This window comes from Nyctibius grandis, chromosome 4 (genome assembly GCF_013368605.1).
Source record: "Nyctibius grandis isolate bNycGra1 chromosome 4, bNycGra1.pri, whole genome shotgun sequence".
Lineage (NCBI taxonomy): Eukaryota > Metazoa > Chordata > Aves > Nyctibiiformes > Nyctibiidae > Nyctibius > Nyctibius grandis.
This window is the reverse complement of record NC_090661.1, coordinates 71096674-71119605: the sequence shown is the minus strand read 5'-3', so window position 1 is coordinate 71119605 and position 22932 is coordinate 71096674. Positions and strand designations below refer to the sequence as shown.

Here is a 22932-nt window from a genome sequence, read left to right as displayed (position 1 = left end):
GGTAAAAATAGACACACATCTGTGGTACTGAAAAAAAGCTTAGAAGCGTATTTGCCTATCGAGGGGACGCCCTGGCAGCATGCTTTAACACCAGTAACATCCGCGCCTCACACTCAAAATGGAAATCCCATTACTACTGACTCCCCCTCCCTAAATCCTGAGGCTAAATTAGGGTCGTATTTACAAAAAAAAATTCTTTGTGGCTACTAAATATCGCTTAAAAAAAACACACACAATTATATTCCCTGAAAGCCAAGGCCAGGTTACACCTATCTGCACATGTCAGCCTTGTCTTGCTGCTTAACCGGTTTTAGTTGCCTTACCCTCCAGCATCTCCCCACACACCCCACAGCTCGCTGCTTTTTCATGGCCGCTGACAGGACCCTCAACACCCCACAGGTCCCAACGGCAGGTGCCCAAGGCCAGCGGGGGCAGCAGGCGGCTCCCCGGAGAGGGACGGCCCCGGCTCGCCGCGGCTCCCTTTGGCCTGGCCGCACGGCTGCCGGGGCCTGTGCCCCCCGCCGCGTCCCCGCCGCCCCCCGCGGCTGCCGGGGCCCGAGCCTGTGCCCCCCGCCGCGTCCCCGCCGCCCGCAGCCCCCCACGGCCCCCGTGAGCCCGCCCCGCCCCGCGGCAGCCAGCGCGCGTGGCGGCGCGCGGCGCCCGCCCTGATTTACGGCGCTGCTGAAAACGGCCGCCGCGCGCCGCGCCGCACCGCCACCGGCGCCGCCGCCAGCAACAAGTCGGGTGAGTGCGGCGGGGGCGGCGACCTTGCGGCCGGCTGAGGCCCGCGCCGAGCCCGGGGCCCGGCGCCGCTCCGCCCCGGCAAGGCCCGGGCGGCGGCCGAGGCGAGCGGAGCCGCGCCGCGCCGCCGGGGCCCTGCGGCTGGCCGTGCCGGGGCGGGTGCCCGCCCGGGCGCCGGGCGGAGATGGCCCGATACCCCTGAAGAACCACCGGGAAAGTTTCCCAAGTTTCCCGGCGGGCCGGCCCGGCCCCGGGCGGGCGTGAAGGCGGACTGTCTCCTCCCAGGCAGGGCCCGGCGAGGAATGCACCAGCCGGCCCGGGATGAAGGCAGGCACCCCTGGCAGGAGCCGCTCGGCAGCGGCAGCGCCTGCCTCCCGTTCCGCTGCCCGCGGTGCGGCGAGCACGCCAGGTTCAGGAGCCTCTCCTCGCTGCGGGCGCACCTGGAGTACAGCCACAGCTACGACGAGAGGAGTCTCCTGCCCCAGAGCAGCCTGTTCTCGCCCCTGAAGGAGGCGGCGCTGATCTCCTCCCCGCCGGAGCCCGGCGGCCTGGGCAGCCCCGGCGGCACCCTGCAGCAGAACGGGCCCTACCTGGGTCTCTACGAGGCGTCCTGCGAGGGCGCGAAGCGCGGGCAGCCGCGGGAGGTGGAAGCTGAACGGCCCGGCTCCTACCTTGCAAACTATGTGTCGGCTGAGTCTCCCGGCGAGCACGTCTCTAAACCCGGGCTCCCGGCCGCTGACTCCAAAGCCTCCTTCGAGGCACACGTCAGGGAAAAGTTTAACAGGATGGTAGAGGCTGTGGACAAAACGATCGAGAAGCGAATCGACAAGCTGACCAAAGAGCTGGCCCAGAAGACGGCGGAGCTGCTGGAGGTGCGGGCGGCTTTCGTGCAGCTGTCCCAGAAGAAGCAGGAGGTGCAGCGGCGGGAGCGGGCCCTGAGCAGGCAGGTGGACGTGGCGGTGGAGATGATCGCAGCCTTGAAGCAGCGCCTTGCCGAGTCCGAGGAGGAGCTTCACCGGAAAGAGGAGTAAGTGGGGAGGCCAGAGCTGACGGCTTTGTGCGGGCCGGCCCGCACCTGTGCTAGTGAGAGCCTGTTGAGGGAGAAGAGGGGGGACGGTTGGGTTGTTTGCTGGTTATAAAAGAGCCTGGTGCTCACCAGCTTGTGATCACTGTATTTCTGGAGTTGTAGCTCATGTGACCATGTCCCCTGAAAGGCAGGGGACAGCTCCCCGAGAAGGTGGCTTTCGTGCTTGACTCCCCAATGACTTCTACACTCTCTAATGCCTGTGTTGTGTCCCAGGTTTCATGGGGGTAGGGTGAAGTAGAGGCTGTCATCAGCATGTAATCTGCTTTACACTGACACCTCTGATCCGTTATCTTTTTAAGAAGAGATGGGTATGTAAGTGCTGGAGGAAGTATGTAAGAGCACCAAATAGCGCCTCTTCCCTGAAGTCATCCCACCATGGTCAGCGGGGCTGCCTGCGGAGTGGGATGGTCACCTGTGCAGCAGCAAAGCTGTACTGGAGACAGTGCTGAAAAGGCCATGTCCAAGTAGGTGTTTTAGATGGACACAGAACTGTGAAACTGGAATCGCTTATGTGGGAACGGGAAGCAGATGCCAGAGTCATTCTCACTAACCGAGGCCATCTAAAAATACGTTTGTGATGCATCCATTAAAAATGTAGTAATAGCTGATATATTATTTATACATGAACTACTTAGTTTATTAAGCACTTGCTGAAACCTTTCAGGCTTTTCGGAGCAACACAGCTTATTTTAGAGGAATGCAAATAATGGAGTGCCTCTGAACCAATTCATCAGGTTACAAAGGGAAGATGAGAAGTGCTAGTTGCCATGACACTGATCTTAGAAGAAATACGGAAGGTGGTGTAGGAGTTCAGTGTAGGAAGTTTGGAGGGCTTTCATCATTCCTTCCTGTAGTCTAAGGACTGGAAAGAAAAGATGATGATGGCTCCCATATCAGTAGGAGTCATCTGTCTTGAGGCAGTGCTATAGATTTCCCAGGAGAGGGGACACCAAAGGTGGTGGGATTTGAGCCTCTGGAGTGTGTATCTTCCTTGAAGGGATATTAAACAGAACCTCTGATTTCTGAAATATCAGGTGATCCTCATGGAAGAGAAGACTGAAGGACTTAAGATGAAGCTAGATAATAGTGGAACTGAGGCAGATTGGAAAGTATGATGGGAGGAGGCCATGAAGATAACTTACAGTTTGAAGCAGTTTTGATATTCCCATCTTGCCAAGCTCCCCTTATGGGTTCTTTCACAGTGTGATTCATCCTAGTTGTTGTAGAAAAGTATCTGAGAGGGGGAGGGATTGCCTTGTGGAGGTTCTTCCTCCCTCTACAGGCTAGAGGGGGACCTCAGGTAAGCAGCAGTCTTAGGCTAGATGCTGAACTTCAGATATCTAAAGTGGTATGAATCTTACCCCAAACTAAACGCAGAATTTATTTTTAAAATTCAAGGCTTGAGATTCACGGGGAAAATGTGACTGTCAGGAGAAAGCAGAAACTATTCAGTGGAGCAAAATCAGAGTGCTTCAGTACTGCAGAGGAAAAGAGTTAATGGAAAAAGAGGAAGAGGGAAATGGAGTTATTAGGGTAGAAAGAATGAGTATGATACAGGGAGGATGGCAAAAGACTCTGATCTGTGGAAAGAACAAGGCAGAAAAAGTTGCGATTTTTAACTGTATTAGGAAAAGGCACAAGGAAGAGGCTCCTTGCTCCCTTGGCAGACGGCTTGCTAGCAGCAGCGGCAGGCTATGGTTCTGAGGCCAGAAAAGACTGAACAAAGAATGAGAGGAGAAGTGGGGAAACACCATCCTTCACACTAGGACATTGCCAGGCTCGGGAAAGGGGCAGGAGCTCAGATGATTGCTGTTATAATTCTAGCCATCTCTAAAGGAGGAGGGTGAATGCATAAGCAGATGAGGAGGTAGCTCCTGAGTTGGTGTTCCAGGGAAGACTGAAGGTTATTTGACTGGTAAGAAACACTAACCAAAAGAGACAGCCACACAAGAGACTTCACCTGAGTACTCAGGGTATTGCTCTTCTAGAATTACAGCTACCTTGCTTCAGCTTTCAACAAAGATGATGAAAAACTTGGAAGTAAAAGCAGCAATAGGAATTAGTGAATAGATACTACACTGTGGTGTGTTTATTTCTAAAGGTAAATGAGCCTAATGCTTGCCAGTGGGTAGGATGAAAGAATTACCATCCCAGAGTACCAAGGGGGAAAGAGGGGAGTCGTAGTATGTTCTTGCAAGTGCCTGTGCCTAGCCTCATAGCATTGCCTCTTAGCAGTCACTAGGAAGGTACTCTGAGGAGGCTGGGAAGGTAGGCAGGATGTAAGAATAGGCAGAGCCACTTAGAAAAAACTGAAAATATGTAACTTTTTTTTCTTGTTCAAAGGGTTCCTGCATTTCCCATCTTGGGGGATTACAAAGGATAGTGCCATTGAAAAATGCACTCTATGGATTCCCAATTAAAAGGTCATTGTATAATTAGCAAACTGTAAGTAAGTAAAAACAATGCTTTGTAAAAGCAGGACTAGTACCTGTAGGGACAGCTTTTCAGATTTGAACCTCTAAAACTGTCTAAAAGACTTAGCTTTGCGCCAGTAGCCAGGAGGCCCTGGATGGTATGCTCTGGTAGAGGGGAGAAGAAAGGATGTTCATGACTCTGGTAGCAACAGTGTCACTTCTCTGGTTTTCTCATGCTGGTAGATTCTGAGACCTGTCTACATATTCGGTCCTTTGTGTTCAAAAACATACTCATTTGATGTGCTGAGAAGACTTTCTCCTTCAAAAAAGGAGTCTCAGCTTTGGCTTTGATTTCTGGAAGAACTCCAGATGATTAGAAAGCCAAACAAGACTGCTTAATGGAAATTGCAGAAGTAGGAGTTCTCACTGCAGATTGTGGAAAGTCAATGGCAGCCCTTAGGGACTGCTTTGATAACTTGCTGACCTTCAGAAATAAATGCTTTCATCAGTTGCTTTGGATTTTTTTTTTCATAAGCAATCTTGTGAATATGGATAGCTTTTTTCCCCAAATTAGCATTGCTATTGAGCCACTGTAGCTGAAAACTTTTCACTCATTCCTCTTTGTAGGAGGAAAAGAAAACACCTTCCTCCCTGAAACACCGCCTTATCATCCTATTTCTAAGGAAGTAAAAGAAACCAGTCTTCCTTTGGTCTCTGAACAGTTGTTCCCACTACCAGAGGTCATGGAATAGGGTGCATGTGAAAACAAAAAGGGGTTTATAATCAGTGTGTGTTTCTAGATCTCAAAGAGGCTGAGGTCTAGAGAGTCTAGAGACTACTCTAGATCAGTCTGAGGGTTTAAAAAAAACAAAACAACCTCAAACCAACAAACTATCCAAGAGAAGAAAAAAATTCTAGTCCAAGTCTAGATAAGGTAACAAAAACTATTCTTTAGAGGCTGTGTAGATAAGCTGACAACTTTTATGGGGAACCCTTCAAGTAATTCTTGAAAAGTAACAATGTTCTGATAAAGAAGTTACAGGTGTTTATACTGGGCCCATACTTGAGTATTCCTCCATATCCACCTGCTCTGTCAGTATCCTATATGAATGGGCAATCACTATCAGAGATCAAATGACTCCATAGTACTGGATTTAATAATGCAGTTTATTTTCATCTTTATAAAATGTGCCCAGATAATTCAGGGACGTATCTGGGCTATTAGGCTAGACCTGCATCTGTGTGTAAGAATGAAAGAATTAACCAAATATGGAAGAGGATGTATTTGCAGGCTTAACCATCACTCCTGACCTATAAATTGGCTATGAAAAAAAGTTGGGATTTAACAAATTTCTTCTTCAGAAGGGTATACAAGAAGATGACAGAAAAAAACCAGTATGATTGCATTTTGGATAATGGTTCTGATTTTGGATCAGATTGTGAACTCAAATAGGAAAGCTAAGGGAAAGGAAAAATGTGCATTAGCAAGAATAATTTGGTTAGGAAGCCCAAGAAGGCTTAGGGAAGAGAGATCTAAATTCTTTGTTTAAACATGGGTTTCTGTGAGGAGGAGATAGAGCTCTTCTAGGCCTCCCATCTTTCCTTTCTGCCCACTGTAGCAAAGGCAGACATCACACTGCTGTGGTTCTGGCAGACCTCAGCTGAGACAGTAGACCTGACATCACTTGGACTTCATGGAATTTCATTTCTGCTTCTCATTTCTACCTGTAAAAGCCCATGTGTCCTGAGCCTCCGCCTGGACCAAGCATGTGAGATAAATACGTAAAAACTATGATCCACCAGAACGTGCAGGGCTGCCCCTTCAAAGAGTTTGTAGGGTCAGTAGGGTTATTTCTTTAGACTTATCAGTTGATTTTTTTGTTTGTTTTAAATAAAACCTATAGCAGTCCAACAAAGGCAGTGATAAAGCAAAGATATCTTTTTAGTCAAATTTTATTCCTGTTCCTTTACCAAAATGGCTCTGCTAATATGCACACGGGTACATGCTGTTATACTAGTGTGATGCCCTTGTGGAGATGAGCTTTGGTGAGGGGCAAGACAGGTGGAGGTACCACACTAACGATACTAATACATAGCTGAAGTAGTCGTACTCTAAGCACAGGAAAGTGTTACATGAGTCACTCTTGTGTCACTTATTCTCATATTTGGAAGGTCAAAAGGCCAAAGCTTTTTTTTTATTATTATTTGTGGGGGAAAAAAGAAAACTGGATGTTCTAGAGAAGGAGGCACAGCTACCGAAGACAGGTCCCAGTTCACCAGCCTGCCTCAGTTGGGCCCTGGACGGTTTCCATGAATGATGGCTACAGGGTCAAGCTTTCAGCAGAGCTGCTGAGCAAACGCATGATTTAATTAGAAAATGTGCCCTGAAAGAGATTATTCAATGTTTGATGAAGGAGAATGCAACTCAGAGTGAGTACTGTGATCTTAAAGATAACACAGAAGCCTGCCCAAAGGGAGTAAGACTGTGTTGAATAAGATATCAAGAAAACCATTGGAACTAAAACCAGCTATGAGCTTAACTTCTAGAGGACACCAAGAGGCTTGTTTCTGGAAGTTATGTAAGAAAATGAAACTGGTAGAATTTGCTTTTCAGTAATTCTGAACAGAGTAAGCATTTGAAGTTATGGTCCTCAACTGGAACTACCTTCAATGGTGACTTAAACAATTTCACTTTGTCTCCTAATTATAGGGTAAGAGCATTAACGTAGTACTTTGCTATATCTCTGGCAGTAGTTTCTTTAACCAGTCTGATGCATTTGTTTTGAGACTGGTCATGCCTCTGCTCTGGCATAGCCTGCAGTGTGAGGGCTATTTCAGAATAGCTCTGGTGTGCAGTAGTTATTCTGGCCGCTGGCTTCACCTTAAATTTGCAAGTAATAGAACTATCTGTGCAAGTAACGTCTCAACAATGGCATTAAGAGTTGGCTCCTAGAGATCACTGCAATTTATGCTTTAAAACAACAGCTTTCCTTAAAATACGAATTTCAGTTGTACAACAAAACAGTTTTGATTTTGCTCTGAGTAGAATATGACCACAGCTACACATCGTTCTTCGACCCTCATTTCAGGTGGTCCCGTTCCCTCTTCCCCATTTCCTTTCATCTTCCCACTCAAGAGATTACTCCCCCCCAGCTGCATTGGTTCAAGTGTAGCATGACTATCCCACAGAATGGCTCTGTCAAATAAAGCATTTTAATCTTCACAGTGTCACCACAGTAAGTTCAGGGCTCACATATAGAGCACAGCTTACTGAATGGGTGCAACTGGTAGGACAACAACTTTCTGAGGGGAGGGGGTGTGAACCTCTTAAATCCAATGTGCCGATAGCGGTGTAGGAATGTGAAACCACAACTTAATGAATAACAGATAGCAGCCTTCAGGCGATAACACCAATGGGATGACGGATGAGGTCAGCGGTGTTAATACTTAATGAATGTACATATTTTAAATATTTTCACAAATAAATCACTTGACTGCTTACTGTAGTAGGAACTTCCCTGTCCTCAGGTAAAATAATACAAGGGTTTGGTTTTCTGTTGATTTTAGGCAGAGTTATTCCAAGTGCAATTCGCAAATGGGATTTGATACTTGGGTGCAGAATCTCCATAGAGCCTCGTGCTTATCTCCACCTACAGAGCAGTTGCAGGTGTCAAAGTTGCTGTAAATAGTCCTGGCACCAGTATTCTGCATCTGTAGGAGGGCTTGGTCGCTATGTGAGAAATCATTAGCCCTTCTTGTCAGTTGTTAAGGAGCTGGAGCTGTCCCAGCCTCTGCATCTACTCTGTGTATCACATGCTTAACTGCTGAAAGCCGTACAAATACTAAGGGTATCTGCAGGGTCCACGTGCCAGCAACTGCTCTGGTAAACAAGAACTGCAGCTCACTAGTCCTACAAGGAGCACTGTATAATCTAGTGGTACAGGCATAAGAATAAATGTCACCTAGTCAGTCTATGATTTGTAACTTTACCACACCTCATGCTGTTTCGTGATAACGGCCTCCATAAAGAAGGCTTCAGGAAAAGTTTCAAGGCAGGCTAACCGCGATTTTTTCGTGAGGGCAGCTAGGCTACAGTTGGACTGCAAAACACCAAACTAGTTAAGTCAGGTTAACTATAACAGGTTAACTCCCTGGCAGAGTCCGATTAAAATAAAAGCTTTGGCAGCAAGCCTTTCTTGCCTACAGTGAGTCCTTCCCTCTGCACTTGTTTTTTCAGCTGAGCACCTGAGTTGCCTGCTGCACTGCAATAAATTTCCCCCGGACTCTTCTGGCTCTGGGAAGAGCTCTTCTGTGGCAGCCTGGCAGTACAGGCACCTCTTGCTTCTCTTGGACACCTCCCAGGTTGCATCCCCTTTGTCTTTCCCTCTCGCTTGCCTCAACTTGTCACCACAAGCTGCTGGGAGTTCGATGTACCCTCTGCTCTCTGGGCAGCAGCAGCAGTCCCTCCTCCTGAAAGGTTTTGTCTGACGAGAGGACCCAAGACAAAGCAAGAAACCCACCCTTCTCCCACTGCCCAGTCACAGCCCTTTAACAAAACATTTTGCTATATAACATACCTTAATATTAGTATAGTGAGCTTTGAGCAAATAGATGAGATCCTTCTGCTATCCATTACAGAAATTTACAGAGATCTGAGCTGCACTGAGCATTATCTACTGCACTAACAAAACTTAGTGGCAGGATCTAGAGCTTATGGTGCTACAGCGAGTGCCAGGGTGCAGCTGAGCGAAAATGGGCAGGAGGCTGCAGGCTGACGGGCAGAGGGCTAACGGAGGAGCAGAGCAGAGTGGGAAAGAGATGATGCTGAGAGGAGAGGAGTTCAAGGGGAGTTAATAACTCTACATAACCTTTTCTTAATATAGCAGCAGTGCTGCAGATGTAGAATAGTCTGCACAGGGTCACAGAGACCTCATTAGAAAGGGCAATGCCTCAGGCCTGAGCCAGGCTTTAACAAATGGTTCCTGTTTCAGGTGAGCGCTGCTGACAAGGCTGTTCTGGCAAGACACAGGGCCCAGCGGGCCCGTGCTGCTGCGCTTTCGTTTATGGCCTCAAGTTGTGCCAGGGGAGGTTTAGATTGGATATCAGGAAAAATTTCTTCACTGAAAGCGTTATCGAACATTGGAACAGGCTGCCCAGGGAAGTGGTGGTGTCACCATCGCTGGAGGTATTTAAAAGCCGTGTAGATGTGGTGCTTAGGGACATGGTTTAGTGGTGGACTTGGCAGTGCTAGGTTAACGGTTGGACTTGATGATCTTAAAGGTCCTTTCCAACCACAACAATTCTATGATTGTATGATTCTATGCCTCTACCAAGTGGGGCCCACAATATTCACAGGCTCAGCTTCCCCCTGACTTAATGAGGAGCAGCGTCTGACCTCTGTGAACATCCATCTTTCCACAAGCATAAGAGCAGAGAGTAAAACATAGAAATTGTATCACATAATCCCCCCCAAATTGGCGGAGACCTGGAGAAATAAATTGAAAGTAAAATAAAAACATAAGCAAAAAAATCATCACAGATATCTAGAAACAGAATTGAAGGGAGAGGGTCATCACTATGGCTAAGAAAAAGTCTGGGCAAACTACAAGAGACAAAAGAGGCAATTAAACAGGTAAACAGCAACTGGAGGAAGCTACATGAGTTCTTTGAATCATTTCCCTGTTATTCATGGTGGGAGGAGGGTAAAAAATCTTCTGGGAACTCCTTTCAGGTAACCAAGGCATAGCCATGGCACAAAGTGAGCTCTCCAAGGAAGAGGTGTTGGAGCAAGTAGAGACACTTACTAGCATCCTCGGGGCTTGATGTTGTTCCAAGAGATGAGAATGAAGTGGAAAGAAAGGAAGGAGCTGAACTAACAGAAGTGCTGCTTATCAGGACAAGGCATGTGACCGAGACCTAGTGGGTGGGTATGTTCTGGCTCCTGTCTTTATAAAGGGAATTTACAGACTACTGGTACCATTTTAGCCAAAAGGAAAATTTTTAGATAGAAGTTATTAAAGGCAGCTTCATAGGCTGTATAGAGGCAGCTAAACAAACAGAGAAAGATTATGGAAGTGCTTCTACTGCTGCTAATAACAGTTCCTACAAATAATGGCACATAGGATGCCAAGTTATCTTGAGTAGTCTAGAAAGCAAGGAAAATACTAGGGAATTTATTGACACTGTGTGTCTATTCTCCTCCTGATAGTGATCACAGTCTTCCAGAAAAACACTGCTTCCCCCTGCCCCCCCTATAGCACAGCTCACTAAGGAGATATTTGTAGGAAAGGAAAATTTGTGGGTGATCTATTCATGCCTTGGAGCAGGTGATTAATGAATGCTTTTGAATTACCTTTGCTGACACAATGACAAATGTTAGCATTCATGAAACTATCACCCTTTTAAAAACAAATGCCCTAAAACTGTCCTTATTGACTTCAGCTTGGCTTCCTCCTAAGCGCTCTTCAGGCTTTTTAGTACCAGGTCGCTCTGGGCAGCTAATAATCACAGAAACTGTACAGAGTCTTGAAATGGTATGGATTAGCTGAGCTTAACAAACAAGGTACCTCTCTGTTTCTTAAGCCAGATTTCGTGGGTAAAACTAATATAAACTAATATCAATATTCTTCGTCCACACAGTACGTGCTTGTTTTTACCTCATTCCTGCCATTAGATCAGCCACACAAACAGCCTCTTGCTGCACTCTGCTGTGGTTCAGGGCAGGCAGACACAGCCTGAATCCTAGATGGAGAATTTCTGTAGCTGACCACTTCCTAGCGCAAACCAGCTCACTGTTAAAACAGCTATGCTGAGTTAAACCAATTAGGTACAACTATACTGAGTTAAAACAATGAAATACAGAGAAACTTCAGATTTATTATAAACAAGCTAAGCTTTAAAAGGCTCTTACTGCTACAAACTGTTTCCTGCTTTCCACTTAAAATGCTTTTTCCCCAGGCGATGTATTTCTACGAAGCAATCATGCCCTTTTCACTTGTCAAGCACTGGTTCCCCCAACTCCCACCCCCTCCGTTTTGTACAAGCAAAAATTAACATGGTTTCATTGGCAGAACAAGAACTGTTTATCCAGGCATTTATTAACTGGGGAATTCCTACATGCTCAGATTTGCCATTTTTCGTAATACATGGTTCACTCTGTAACCAAACTTCTCCCACCCAGAAACTCCTGATATCAGAGGTCCAGATGGTGGCCTGATTACTGATAGTAAACTGGTAGTATGCAGAGCACTTCAAAATGAGCTGTCTCAGTACAGAGCTGGGACCTTTCATAGTCAGTAGTGCTATCTGTTTCTTCTAATCGTGTTACCAGACAAGAAACATTTCTAAACTCCTGACCTAAAACTTGCTCTTCCCACACATACTCCTTGGTCTATAAACTGTAGATTATCTGTTAATCTCCCGTGCTCCCACTAGCTCCAGATCATAACACTGCACTTTGATGTACTTGCAGGATTGCAGCCAAAATGAAGTTTTATGGCCACAGTAGTTCTTTTAAGTTAGGAACCACCCTGGTAGCAACATTAAACTACCATTGTAAGATTATGATGAACCGGGAAGATGAATTTGGGGGTTCATCCACTTCTCTTCATGTTTCATGACTGATATTCATATGGGTAAGTAAAAAAAAAAAGATAAGGTGGCTGTAGCTGTCTCCAGATACCTTGAGAGGTGATGTTTGCTGATATTTCTGCCCTGTGGACCACTAAGGACTATTTCCAAGAAACGTAATGTGACAAAAAACCCCAAACTCATTGCCCATGAACTTAAATTCAACATTCAGGGTTCCAGATCTTCACTAAGTGTCCACAAAAAGGTTGAAATATTTTAATAGAGGTGAAGGACAGTAATTGGCCACCATGGGCTATCGCTATGAAAAATAGGAGAAGCATCAGTAATATTTTGACAGCAGCGAGACCAGGGCCCTTCCCATTGCTTAAACGTGGCCTCTTTGCAATGTTTCTGTCTTGCAGAGAAGTTGTTACTTTCAACCACTTCCTGGAAGAAGCAGCAGAAAAAGAAGTGCGGGGAAAGGCCAGGCTCCAGCACTTCATTGAGAACCTGTTGCAGCGTGTGGATCTGGCGGAAAGGCAGCTAGAATATTACCAAAATCAGCAGATGGTGTGCAACCACACCGACATCAGCGAGCATGTGGTAAGCCAGCAGAGTCCTTCCCTTCATTGTCACCCCCCACCGGAGGGAAAGTACTTGAGTTTGAATACGGGTGGGCTCAGTGGGTCAGGCTAATTGCTACTCCAGACAGATCTGGATTTGTGAAGTGTTTCTTTAGACGTATTTTACTTATATTTTAAACTGCCACTTCATGTGAGTGAAAGGAGCAGAGAGTGTGAGAGCAGCAATAGCCAAAGATGGCAAAGCGAAAGCAGAGAATAATGAGTTATTTGCCAGATATTTAAATTTTTTTCCAGCTTTGGCTATTGCTGCTGTTACCTTTGCAACAAACACTTTCCTTTATGTCACTTAGTGAGTCAGCAGTTTTTTGGAGATGTCTAAAGATTTCCAGGAAAGATGTGGATCCCTACAGAGGACATGTCAGCCTGCTGGCAAATTGGCTTGCTTTCTGTAGTAACTGTCACGGGACTCTTAGAAATGGCGAATGGATTCCCACAGGCCTGTCCCCCACAGATTAGAAACCAAAGGTGTCTGAACTTTGTTTTTTAAAATAAGTTATGTCTTTAAAAGCCCTCATTATTAATAAGCAAACTCAGTATTTTCCCTACAATGCATTACATTTATATGGCAAGTTTTAGCCACGTGACTTCCAAAGAAAATTTCAGTTTAAATGAATACCCCATGCTGCCTGTGCTAAGTAATTGCTCATCCTGGGATGTGAGAGGAAAGGCATTTGATCATGGCACAGCACTGAACTGCAGTGGTGGAAAGCAAAGGTTCCCTTAGCTTCTTAGAAGACAAAGAGCTTTAGGTAAGACCTGAATAAATGTAGATGTGCTGAAATCTAGTGCAGGATATCTCAAACAGGGTCTGTGAGAACATTGAGGAGGACCATAAAGATGGGCCACAGTATTAAATCATCTCCCCTGCTCTTGATGTGTTTACCGGGATCCCTGGCTCAGCAGTGTCCCTTGAGGAAGGCGCTAATTTTTTAGGCAGCTGCCCTGCTTTCTGAGTGACTTCAGCATTCCTCTAAGGTCATCCATCCAAATATTGACCAGCCTGACCTTCAGGAGGTAATTACAGAAAAGCGCACCATGAGATGGCTCCAGACTCCATCCAAGACAGAGGACAAGCAAGGTTAGACTAGGCAAAAATCCATCTGCAAAGTGTGGACTATACCAGGGACACAGGGAACATTTACGAGAACATAATCATTTTCAGATGCCAGATCTGACTTGCTTGGCTCAGTGACTTCATTAAATGATATTCAAAGGCTCGGTCTAGTAGCACTGGTGGGAAATCAGTACAAAGAACTGATGTAGTACTCAGACCGATTTACGCTGAGCTGGTATTAAACACCTCCTTTCCTGACCCCCCACTAAAAGAGGGACTAGGCAAAGTGTTTCCACACTGTGAACCAAACTGTTGTAAAAAATGAAGTCATGCAAAGTTGTGCTGGCTCTGAGGCTACGCTGTCCCTAGCTGGTCTCAGGATTTGGGGTAGGAACGGAGATAAACGTTTGCGTTCTCGCCCTCCACCCTTCAGTGCTGCTGCAGGCAGAGCCAAGGGCTTGTAGCTGGAGTTCCCTAGCCGCTTGTGTAAAGGAAATGTCTCACTGCAAAATTAAAGGCTCTGAGAGAAAGTTAATTTAATACAGCTTATTCAGGCACTGTCCCTTATTAATTATCTTGAACACAATAATTACTTCTCATTGTATCCATACTATTTAATCTAATGTGAAAGATCTCTGTTCAGCCCACACTTCTTTGTGAGCAATTTATTTTGATTATAATTACGATAAGAATAATGGGGAAAAAATCCAACTACTAGCAACTCACACGTTACAAATTTTAAAAGCAGATGTAATAAGTTGGAGAGTAGTAATCTGTAAAAGTATTTTTTTTCAGTTTCTTTCAGGAATATTCTTCTAGTTTTAACAGCAGGTGAGAATGGAAATACAGTTTTGAAGACTGCGTATATTTTATCCCTGTACTTTAATTACTTGATAACGTAATATTAATAACTATATTAAAAACTAATGACTGTTTCTATTTTCTTTGCAGTTTACAGACATTTCATTAAATAAGAAACCCAGATGCCTGTATGTATATCTTTTTATTTTTCTCTTACTTAAATACACTAACTTGACATGCTTACATTTCTGCTTTTGTATTTCACCTTATCCAAAAGCCTGAATCAGATTGGGTTTGGATCAGGGTCTATACCCGAGTATGATCCATATTTATGTCATGTAATGGAGGAAGAACAGATTTCTGCTAAATCAAAGCTAAAATCAAATATTCTTCAAAAAAAAAAAAGTTTTCTGTTAAATGAATGACTCCTTCCTGCTGACTATAATAGCCTGTTGCAAAGCTACAGTAGTTGAATCTCTTCAGCAAACACAGGCCAAGTTTCAGCTGAAAATATCTTTAACATTCTGTAGGTAGAAGAGAGATGGTTGTCATTTCCTAACTGACAGTAACACTGTCGACTTAAAAATCACGTGTAAGCAAACACACAGGCACTAACAACATCTCAGGTTACTCAAGCAGCTGTCCTGGGAGCAGCACAACTAATTTGGGCTGGTTTCCCATGACTTTGCGACTTGGTCATGAGCCCCAGCAGCTGGTTCGGAGCATCACGCGTGCTGCTTGGCAGAGTGATGATCAGGCAGCGCATCCTCCCTCAGGGCAACCTTTCTTAGTGGGGACATGAGTTTGGGTCTTTTTCACGTTGCCGTGAAACCTGTTGCATCACCACAGGTCTAGGACTTCTGTGACCCTGACAGATTTGTCTGTGTTGGACCAGTGGGTTCAAGAATTACTGGAAGACCAAAAGACACATGAACAGCTGGATGGGCTGGAAAATAAACTAAAAATAACAACGTATAGCCTACAGGGTTAGGGTGGGGGAGCTTTTTGCTCTTTAGGTTGGTTTGGTTTGTCCCATATCTTAGTCCTAGCAGGCAACTGGCCAAGTACCCTTTTGCTGATAAGCAGTTTTTGCATTAACAATTAACAGCATGGGGTTTTAGCTTTTTTTTTCTGCTTTTTATTTCTATAGCTTTTATAGCTTTTTTTTTTTCCCCTACTGATTTGAGATTCTGGAAAAACTTGATTGTCCAAAGTAGACTTTAAGTTGACTACGTATACACTTTTCAGGCTTCTAGATATCTTAATATGATTGGAATCAAGGAAAACAGAATTAAAATATAACCAGTGAATTCAGTGACTCGGTGAGATGGGTCCTTCCACTGACAAGTCTTTGGTCTAAATAACGCAGTTTGGTAAAACCCATTAATTGCTGACAAATAGTGAGAGTTCAAAGGCATGTATGAAATTGTTTAGAGGTTTCTGTTTAACTACTGAGATTCTTCTCATTTGAAAAGACACTGTCAATACTAGAATTTAGTAGTAGCCTTTATTTGGAGTTACAAGCTTAAAAAATCCCAACTTGGCCTAACGAAGCAGAGAGGATAGAGGAGAGGATGCTCAGAGAGGTAGGAAAGTCTTATTTTGCTCTGCCTGTTCTGTGGATGAATCCAGCATTTACATTCACCACACCAGCTGTTTTTGTGAGCTCTATCTCAGCTAAGTACATAAAATGAGATTTTAATGACATGTACCGGCTAAAAAGATTGGGAAGTGTTGCTACCCATCCAGAAAATTCAATGTAATCTCGGGGGTTTGAGGCCTCTGATGGCTTAGGTTGTTTGGGATCAATGGCTGGACTCTCAATTCCTCTTGCACCAAGGCCTCTGCCTTTCTTCCCCGTTCCTTTTCTCCAGTTTCTCCTGGCTGTTTTCAGGAAGTGCCCCACTGAGGGCACAGCAGACTTGCTGATGCTTACTAGCCATTTCTCAAAGGCACTGACACTTGCCTGCACATCTGTGCCTAAATCGACTTCAAATGCAAGCTTCCATTGTGGAGAAGCTAAGAATTAGGCCTCTCGAAATGATGAGACCTGTCTTGAAAAATACCTGATGTTTGTGAAATGCAGCAAGAATGGCATTGTTCTTAACGAGGCAGATTAGGAATATGTTTGAGCAGAAGTTCAGACTCTCACAGTCACTTGTATCAAGGAGCTGCTGCTTCCAATGAAAAACATTGCCCGCATCTAGAGCTGGCAGCATTTCGTGTGCGATGACCTGGACCTTCGTTTGTCTGACATACCTTCTTACCCTGACTGTGAATTAGGGACAGATGTCCATCTTCTCTACCATAAACTCATTCAATTCAAATACAGTTTAGCTCTTTCAGGCAATCCCCTCCAATCATATTAACCTTGATCTTCTTCTGGTTTTAATCGCATCATTCAGTGCACCAGGGGAGTGACTAACATCACCTGCAATAACGCCTGCATGTGCTTTGGGAATGAATGATGTAACTTTTTGACCATAACAACATCTGAGAAAAACAGAGCACTACATCTTTTAACAACAACTAAGTAATGGACTGTAACAAACAGTGCCCAAGAAGTGATCATAAACCAGAGTGGCCAACACTTGTGCATTTACACAAGTCATTTCTAACCCCTAGCAAGTGGTCAGAGCCCAGGCCTGCACCAGGCCAGCATGGCATAGAACCTGTAAGGTCCAGCTTGGACCTGCATGGTATTTTTCTCCCCAGAATTTCCCCATAGCGAAGACTGGTTGGCAAAGCTGCCAACCAGGTAAAATGGTTCTGTAGGTAAGGCTTGGTTCCTGTGCTGTCAGCTGGCCCTCACTGCCTCCCACCAACAAATACAGAGGCTTTCATGACACCCTTCTGGTCTTTTAAAGAGGAGAGGGCTTGCACTGTACACACTTGAACAACCACAGCTTTTTCCAAAATTGGCTTTGTCAAGTGTGCAGTATTGTTTAACTCCCAGAAGAAGTAATACGACAGCTACGTGGTTTCCAGAAATAACGAGCTATGGAAAATAGCCCTACGGGAACCCTTAAGAGATCGACTTGTACATCAGCACATCTGTTCTTTGCTTCAGTCACAGTAGCTGGGCAGACATGAGCTAGTGCCTTATGTTCATAGTGCTGCTGTTACACTACATGTATCTGCTGTAAAACATTTCAAGATTATGTTAAAAGGGACTGTAATGATCTTACTTAGCTAAACTATGGAACTGCAGTTTTAACATAAAATTTCAGAGCAGAGGGCATGGTTCAGCCTTTGGGGCACAAGGCACCATGTTGTCACTCCACCTGAGCTCACCGATTTCAGCAAATCCTGCTGGGCCTGAACCATCACAGAGAGAGCAAAGAATCCAGCTTACTTTGGCCTTTAAGCTTTTGTACCCTTCTTCCAACCAATTTCTGTACTCCCCTTTCCTCTTCTCCTGTTGCAAATCAAAGCCTAAAAGCAAAGCTAAAGTTTCCCTAGATGTGTTGCCAGCACAAAGCTGGGGACACAGAGCAGGGAGTTTCCTGAGATGTTGGCTGTTAGTAGCAGCCACAATCTAGGGCAGCACTGAGATCCCACCAAGAAGTCCCCACAGTTCCTGCACCCGCTTTCTACTGTTACCAGCGCCATGTGGTCTTCCAAAGACCATGGGTTTGGTTACTGTGAATATGCGCATCTTTAAAATCCCTGTAGATCATCAAATTATGAGAATATAGACCTCAGTAAGGTCTCAGCACTCCAAAATCAGCAGCATGCTGATGAACGTGCATGAAGAGTCCACGAGTAACACATGTAGGGGTTCTTACAGTGAGGGATGCTGTTGACTATTGAGAAATGCAATTCATCTTGCAACCCTGTTTTTACCTTTCAGCCTGGTCTTGTAAAACAAAGCTATTTCTGCCTTCAAAAATGTATGGGTTTGGGACATTTTGAGGACCTTTCACTTTGCAAGATTGAATAATAGTTATTAATAATCCCTATTATTAATTTCAGGAGCCAAGGCAGTCAACACGCTTCGTATAACATCCCTGATGCAAAGCCTCATTCCTTTCAAAAAGGAAGAATCTTGTTGAAAAAAGCAAAGGATGAAAAAAACAGCTTGCAGCCAGTGAAATGCTTCTATGAACCTATTGATTGCTCAAGAGAAATATGGAGAGCACCAAAGAAAGGTGAACCAGTCTGCTCTGCCAGGAAAGTGAGCACAAAATCCAAGATGGGTAAAAAGGCCAAACCGCTATAGGAATGGTTAGCAATATATAGTAACACAAGAGCTTGGCTTCAACAGAACAAATATTGAATGAAGTTAATCATCCTACTTTTTCCTATCCATCTGGCCATGCCAAAACATATCAGATATAATATATAGAAATATATACAGTATGGAAGATTTATATTATTTAGTAATGCCATTCCCTCTTTGGGCGCTATAAGAGAAGTGACATTTTATTCGGTTTACATGGAGGTTTTTCTATTTATTTATTTATTTATTCAGAGAGCTTATTTTAAATGACTGCAGTTACCTTGCTGGACAATACTGTGGCTGTATGTTTAATTATTTTAGTGGCAGCATGTGGCTTGGTAATTTATTTTCCATCTGTGCTGTTGCTAAAGTTCAGAAGAATCCATTTAATCGGCACCTAAATGCTTGATCTTTCAGCTTAAGTAGATATAAGATCAATGATTAACTGTCTTCTGCACAGACATACTTAGATGCAAAAGGTCTACTTGAGTTTCTGGAAGGCTGTTTACAGCAGTAGATGGCTACCCCGGATTTTCTGCCATAAGCCCAGTCGGGCACATTTCCACATTTTATTACTTACATTAAACCGCTCGATCCTGCCAGCAGCCACGTCATGTGTTGGTACAAGTTTGGGCTGCTCTGGTGTCTCAAGCACAGCTTTCAAATTCCAGAAGCTTTATTGTTTTGCTATACATACCAGCCTCTGGTGTCACTCAGTGAGGAGTCCAGAAGCTGGTACTGCAGCCCTGACAAGCACGGACCACGTTGAGGCAGAGGAGAAATTTCAGTACCAAGTGCCGGCAGCAGGTTGTTACCAGCTGTGGAGCAGCAAGCAAAAGGCTAAAGCATGCATGGCACCACATTCAAAGCCTGTGCTTGGTTTTAGGCATGAGAGGCCTAAAATGGCTAGGATCATAACCAAAACCCTTCACATTTTTATCTCCGAAAAATCTTTACAGGGCTGGGAGATCCCTGAATTTCAACTGAAAACTGAAAAGGAAGTTAGAGGCTACTGCAGGACGGGAATGTGCAATGTGTTTACATTGGTTTGTGCCAATTAAAAGGATCCTTATTTATCAGAGTATTTATCAAGATGATTTTTTGTGTGTACAGTTTTTTGGTAACATGAATCCTCGTGCCATGTTTACAGATAGGAACATCCTGTCGATGTTACTTATGAAAAAAGAAAAGAAAAAGAAAGGATAGGTGAGACAAGTCTGTGTAATTTATTTTTTAAATGCTCATAACAGATGTAAATTGTTTTTGTGGAAGGTGATTTTTACAGTATGTGTACAAAGATTTGTGAAAAATGTTTTTCATTTTTTATAACTATGACTGTAAGCAGAACTGGGTATTAACAGACAGTGTATCACTATGATTACTGCTGCAATAAGCACCTGAGTTGCAATATTTTTAAAGCAGACAACAACTGATCAGTCAGCTAGGATCAGGTAACTACAGATGTCATACATTTGTCAGTGTACAGAACTCCCAGAAAGTAGCAGAGTGAAGAGAGTATTATTCCTCACTTCTATTTTAAATAGTGTATATGGAACAATCAGATATATGTTTAAAGTTTCTCAGCACTGTTGCAGTAGAAAGTCACAGTGTAAAACCCGTTCAGGTATTTAGGTTGTAATGACATTTTAATACTTATTTAACCTTGTCACAAGGCCATGCTTGGCCTTATGCTAGGCATTGTGTGTGGTGAAAAGGAGTTGTTAATTGTGTTGCATGGGTTGGCGTTAGATCGTACATTACGACAACTTTCTTAGGCAAGCCACAAAATAAATTCTTTAGTTTTTTCTATTGCTCCCACATCCTTTTACAAACCTGAAAAAATGACCCTTTTTGAAGATAATACAGGTGAACTTCAGAAAGATAATAAAATATATTTATCTGTTCCTGTATCCACTTGGCACTGAAAGAATATTTTAATTTTTAAATGCCTATCTACTCTGTAAGTCACCAAAGTTAAGTGCAACTACTAGTTCACAAATGAGATTTATTTTATTATTTATCACATCAAAATCCTGACTGTAAGTTGTCCTTTTCGGGGAGGAAGAGAAAAAGAGAGTAAAAGAAGTTGCATGTTCTTAAACTTTTCAAATCCTAAATTACAGTTATTAGCAAATAACAAGCACCAGGTTAGTTAATTAGAAAGAAATTGGATTGTACTGTAACCCCAGATAGAAGTTTTTAGAATATAAACATTCTAATAATAAAGATATATTTCTCAGTTACCGTGTCACTTAACTCTGTGAAAATACAGTGTTTCTTACAAAAGCGTACCCAACAACAGAGAGAAAGAAAAAACCAGCAGCCCTGCTTGGACTTCTTTTTATTCCTCAGATAAAACATCCCATCAGTGAAGTTGGGCTATGATCTTTCAAAGCACGACAAATCAACCTGAAAGACAGTTACAGCATCTTGCCCACATAGCTTGCACACCTCACCTGCCCTTCTCGTACTGTAACGATGCTTCAAAATCATTGCTGAGATAACGCACGTGGTCAGATAACCTGCCCAAAGCAGAGGCGGAGGGGGTGGAGGGAAGGGTCAGGCAAAGGAAATTAAGGGCAGAGGAGCCCCTGGGGAATGTAGGTGATAAAGTCTCCCTCGCGTTGCCAGTTGCTGAATCATCATTTCATCAGGCATCTCCCTGGTTATACTTGGAAAGAGAGGTTTCCCATGGTGGAACCAGGTTCCTGTCAAGATGATAACCCATGGGAGAGGTGCTGTAGGAGACTGAACAAGGAAATGAGGTCCCTCTGACACCTGAGAGCCTGAATAATGTTCATCAGGAAAAAAAGACTCCTTCCCAATCATGTTTACACAATTTTCTAGCTCATTTTTAAAGTTAATGTCTGGTCAACAGCAGAACTTGACTGCTGCAAATGTGTATCATGTCTACACTTCATGTCCCATTAATAGAGGTGGAACGCTTGAGAAGGATCTGTACGCACACTAGGCTGACCATAACTGCTGTTAGCTTGGGGGGACTTTGAAAGGATAGAACACTGGAATAGGAAAATGTAAATTTTAAAATATTTTTGAAGTCTGAAATCGTTCTGACAAAGTTGACCATTCATCAATGAATTTGAAGGACAGTTACCACATTTTGCCCTTCGAGATGCTTTGGAGACATCTAGGTGGGTTGTATACTTGCATCAAACTGAAATTCAGTAGGACCTGGATGTCTCGTTCCCATATACATTTTTAAAATCACACCTTGCCTGTAACTAAAAACATCTCAGAGCAGTATGTATACTGGCTGGGCCCTTACAGGTGAGCTTTCTGCTTAAAACAAAATGTTCTGACCAACATGTAACATTATGTGCTGGGAAAACAAGAGACCAATTGAAACTGAGACCTTTAATTGGAGCTGTACCTAGGAAAAACAATCATTTTGAGATGCTCCTGCCAGTTGAAGAGAGAGCGTGTTTTTAAAGCACTTGATGGCATCTGACCCCCTCTCTGCCTCAGCAGTAAAAACAGTCTCCCCCTGCCCGGAGGAGATCTGAACACATTTGTTTTGTTTCCGGGAGAGTTACTGGAAATATTCAACGGGATATTCATATTGAAAGGGATGGCCACCAATTAGAGCAGTTACTAGGTCAAACAAATTACCACTTCTGTCATCCCTAATAATCCGTCCAATACCACCAGCACTTTCCATCTACTTGAGCAAAATCCCGCTCTTCTCTGTCTTTATTCTGCGTCACCAGATAGTTGCTTCTGTTTGTTCTTACCTCAGACTAATGCTGATTGTTTCCATACATCCTGTCTGAAGTGGTTGGAGTGCACTATTTTAGTACTCTCTACAGTGGGCATAGGCATTATTTTTTTATTTTTTTTTAGAAAAAATAATCCCAGAAGTGATTTTATGACATGAAACACACAACAAGCTCTTAAAAATAGATCCTGTTGTGACACGAACAAAATGTCCTTTCCCATTTTGTTGCTAATGCCACCCTCTATCTAGCCACGCTTTTTTTATTCTGGTCTCTTGAATTTTCATTTGTACATCGCTCCAAGGAGAGGGAGAAACAAGCAATGTAGTTAAATGCAGTCATTGGCTTGACAAGCCTTTTCCCCCTCGCTCTCCCTGTCCTAGCATCGCACACTGTAGGCAGGTAAAAGTTCGCTCGAATTTTTCATAAAATGGTGGAAAAAAATAGATACAACAGATTTTGGGTTCATTATAATGTTAGGAAAGAGGAAGAGGCTCTTCTGAGCTGAGAGAGAGAAGGAGGAGAGATCCTTCTCTTGCTTGAGAAGTCACTTTCAAATTAAGTATGACAGGTCAGAGGAATTTACTGCGTGCTGGTGTGAGACGAGGGAAAAACCAGAGTTAGGTGTAACCCAGCAGCGAAAGGATGGGGGACGTGTTACTGCCT

General features: G+C 44.0%; 2 protein-coding genes across 2 annotated transcripts in view; one reads left to right on the top strand and one right to left on the bottom strand.

Annotated features, from left to right (window-relative positions):
• The window catches only part of RTKN2 (rhotekin 2), a 47600-nt gene extending 46301 nt beyond the window's left edge, over nucleotides 1-1299 (bottom strand). Inside the window, exon 1 of the mRNA XM_068399609.1 lies at nucleotides 1182-1299. The gene's annotated coding sequence lies outside the window, so the exon portion shown is untranslated. The remainder of the gene's footprint in view (nucleotides 1-1181) is intronic.
• Nucleotides 877-20771, top strand: ZNF365 (zinc finger protein 365). The gene is made up of 4 exons (XM_068399608.1): nucleotides 877-1768; nucleotides 12234-12414; nucleotides 14461-14498; nucleotides 18286-20771. Exons 1-4 carry the CDS (start codon nucleotides 1044-1046, stop codon nucleotides 18530-18532), a joined length of 1191 nt encoding a protein of 396 aa, XP_068255709.1. The 5' UTR covers nucleotides 877-1043; the 3' UTR covers nucleotides 18533-20771.
• Nucleotides 20772-22932: the final 2161 nt, after the last annotated feature.

Bases quoted from the DNA above. Each gene is read 5' to 3' on its own strand.
- ZNF365 (XM_068399608.1), top strand. From the start codon at position 1,044: ATGCACCAGCCGGCCCGGGATGAAGGCAGGCACCCCTGGCAGGAGCCG. The intron at 1,769-12,233 runs GTAAGTGGGGAG...TCTGTCTTGCAG, and splicing joins GAGCTTCACCGGAAAGAGGA to AGAAGTTGTTACTTTCAACC. The intron at 12,415-14,460 runs GTAAGCCAGCAG...TTTTCTTTGCAG, and splicing joins CCGACATCAGCGAGCATGTG to TTTACAGACATTTCATTAAA.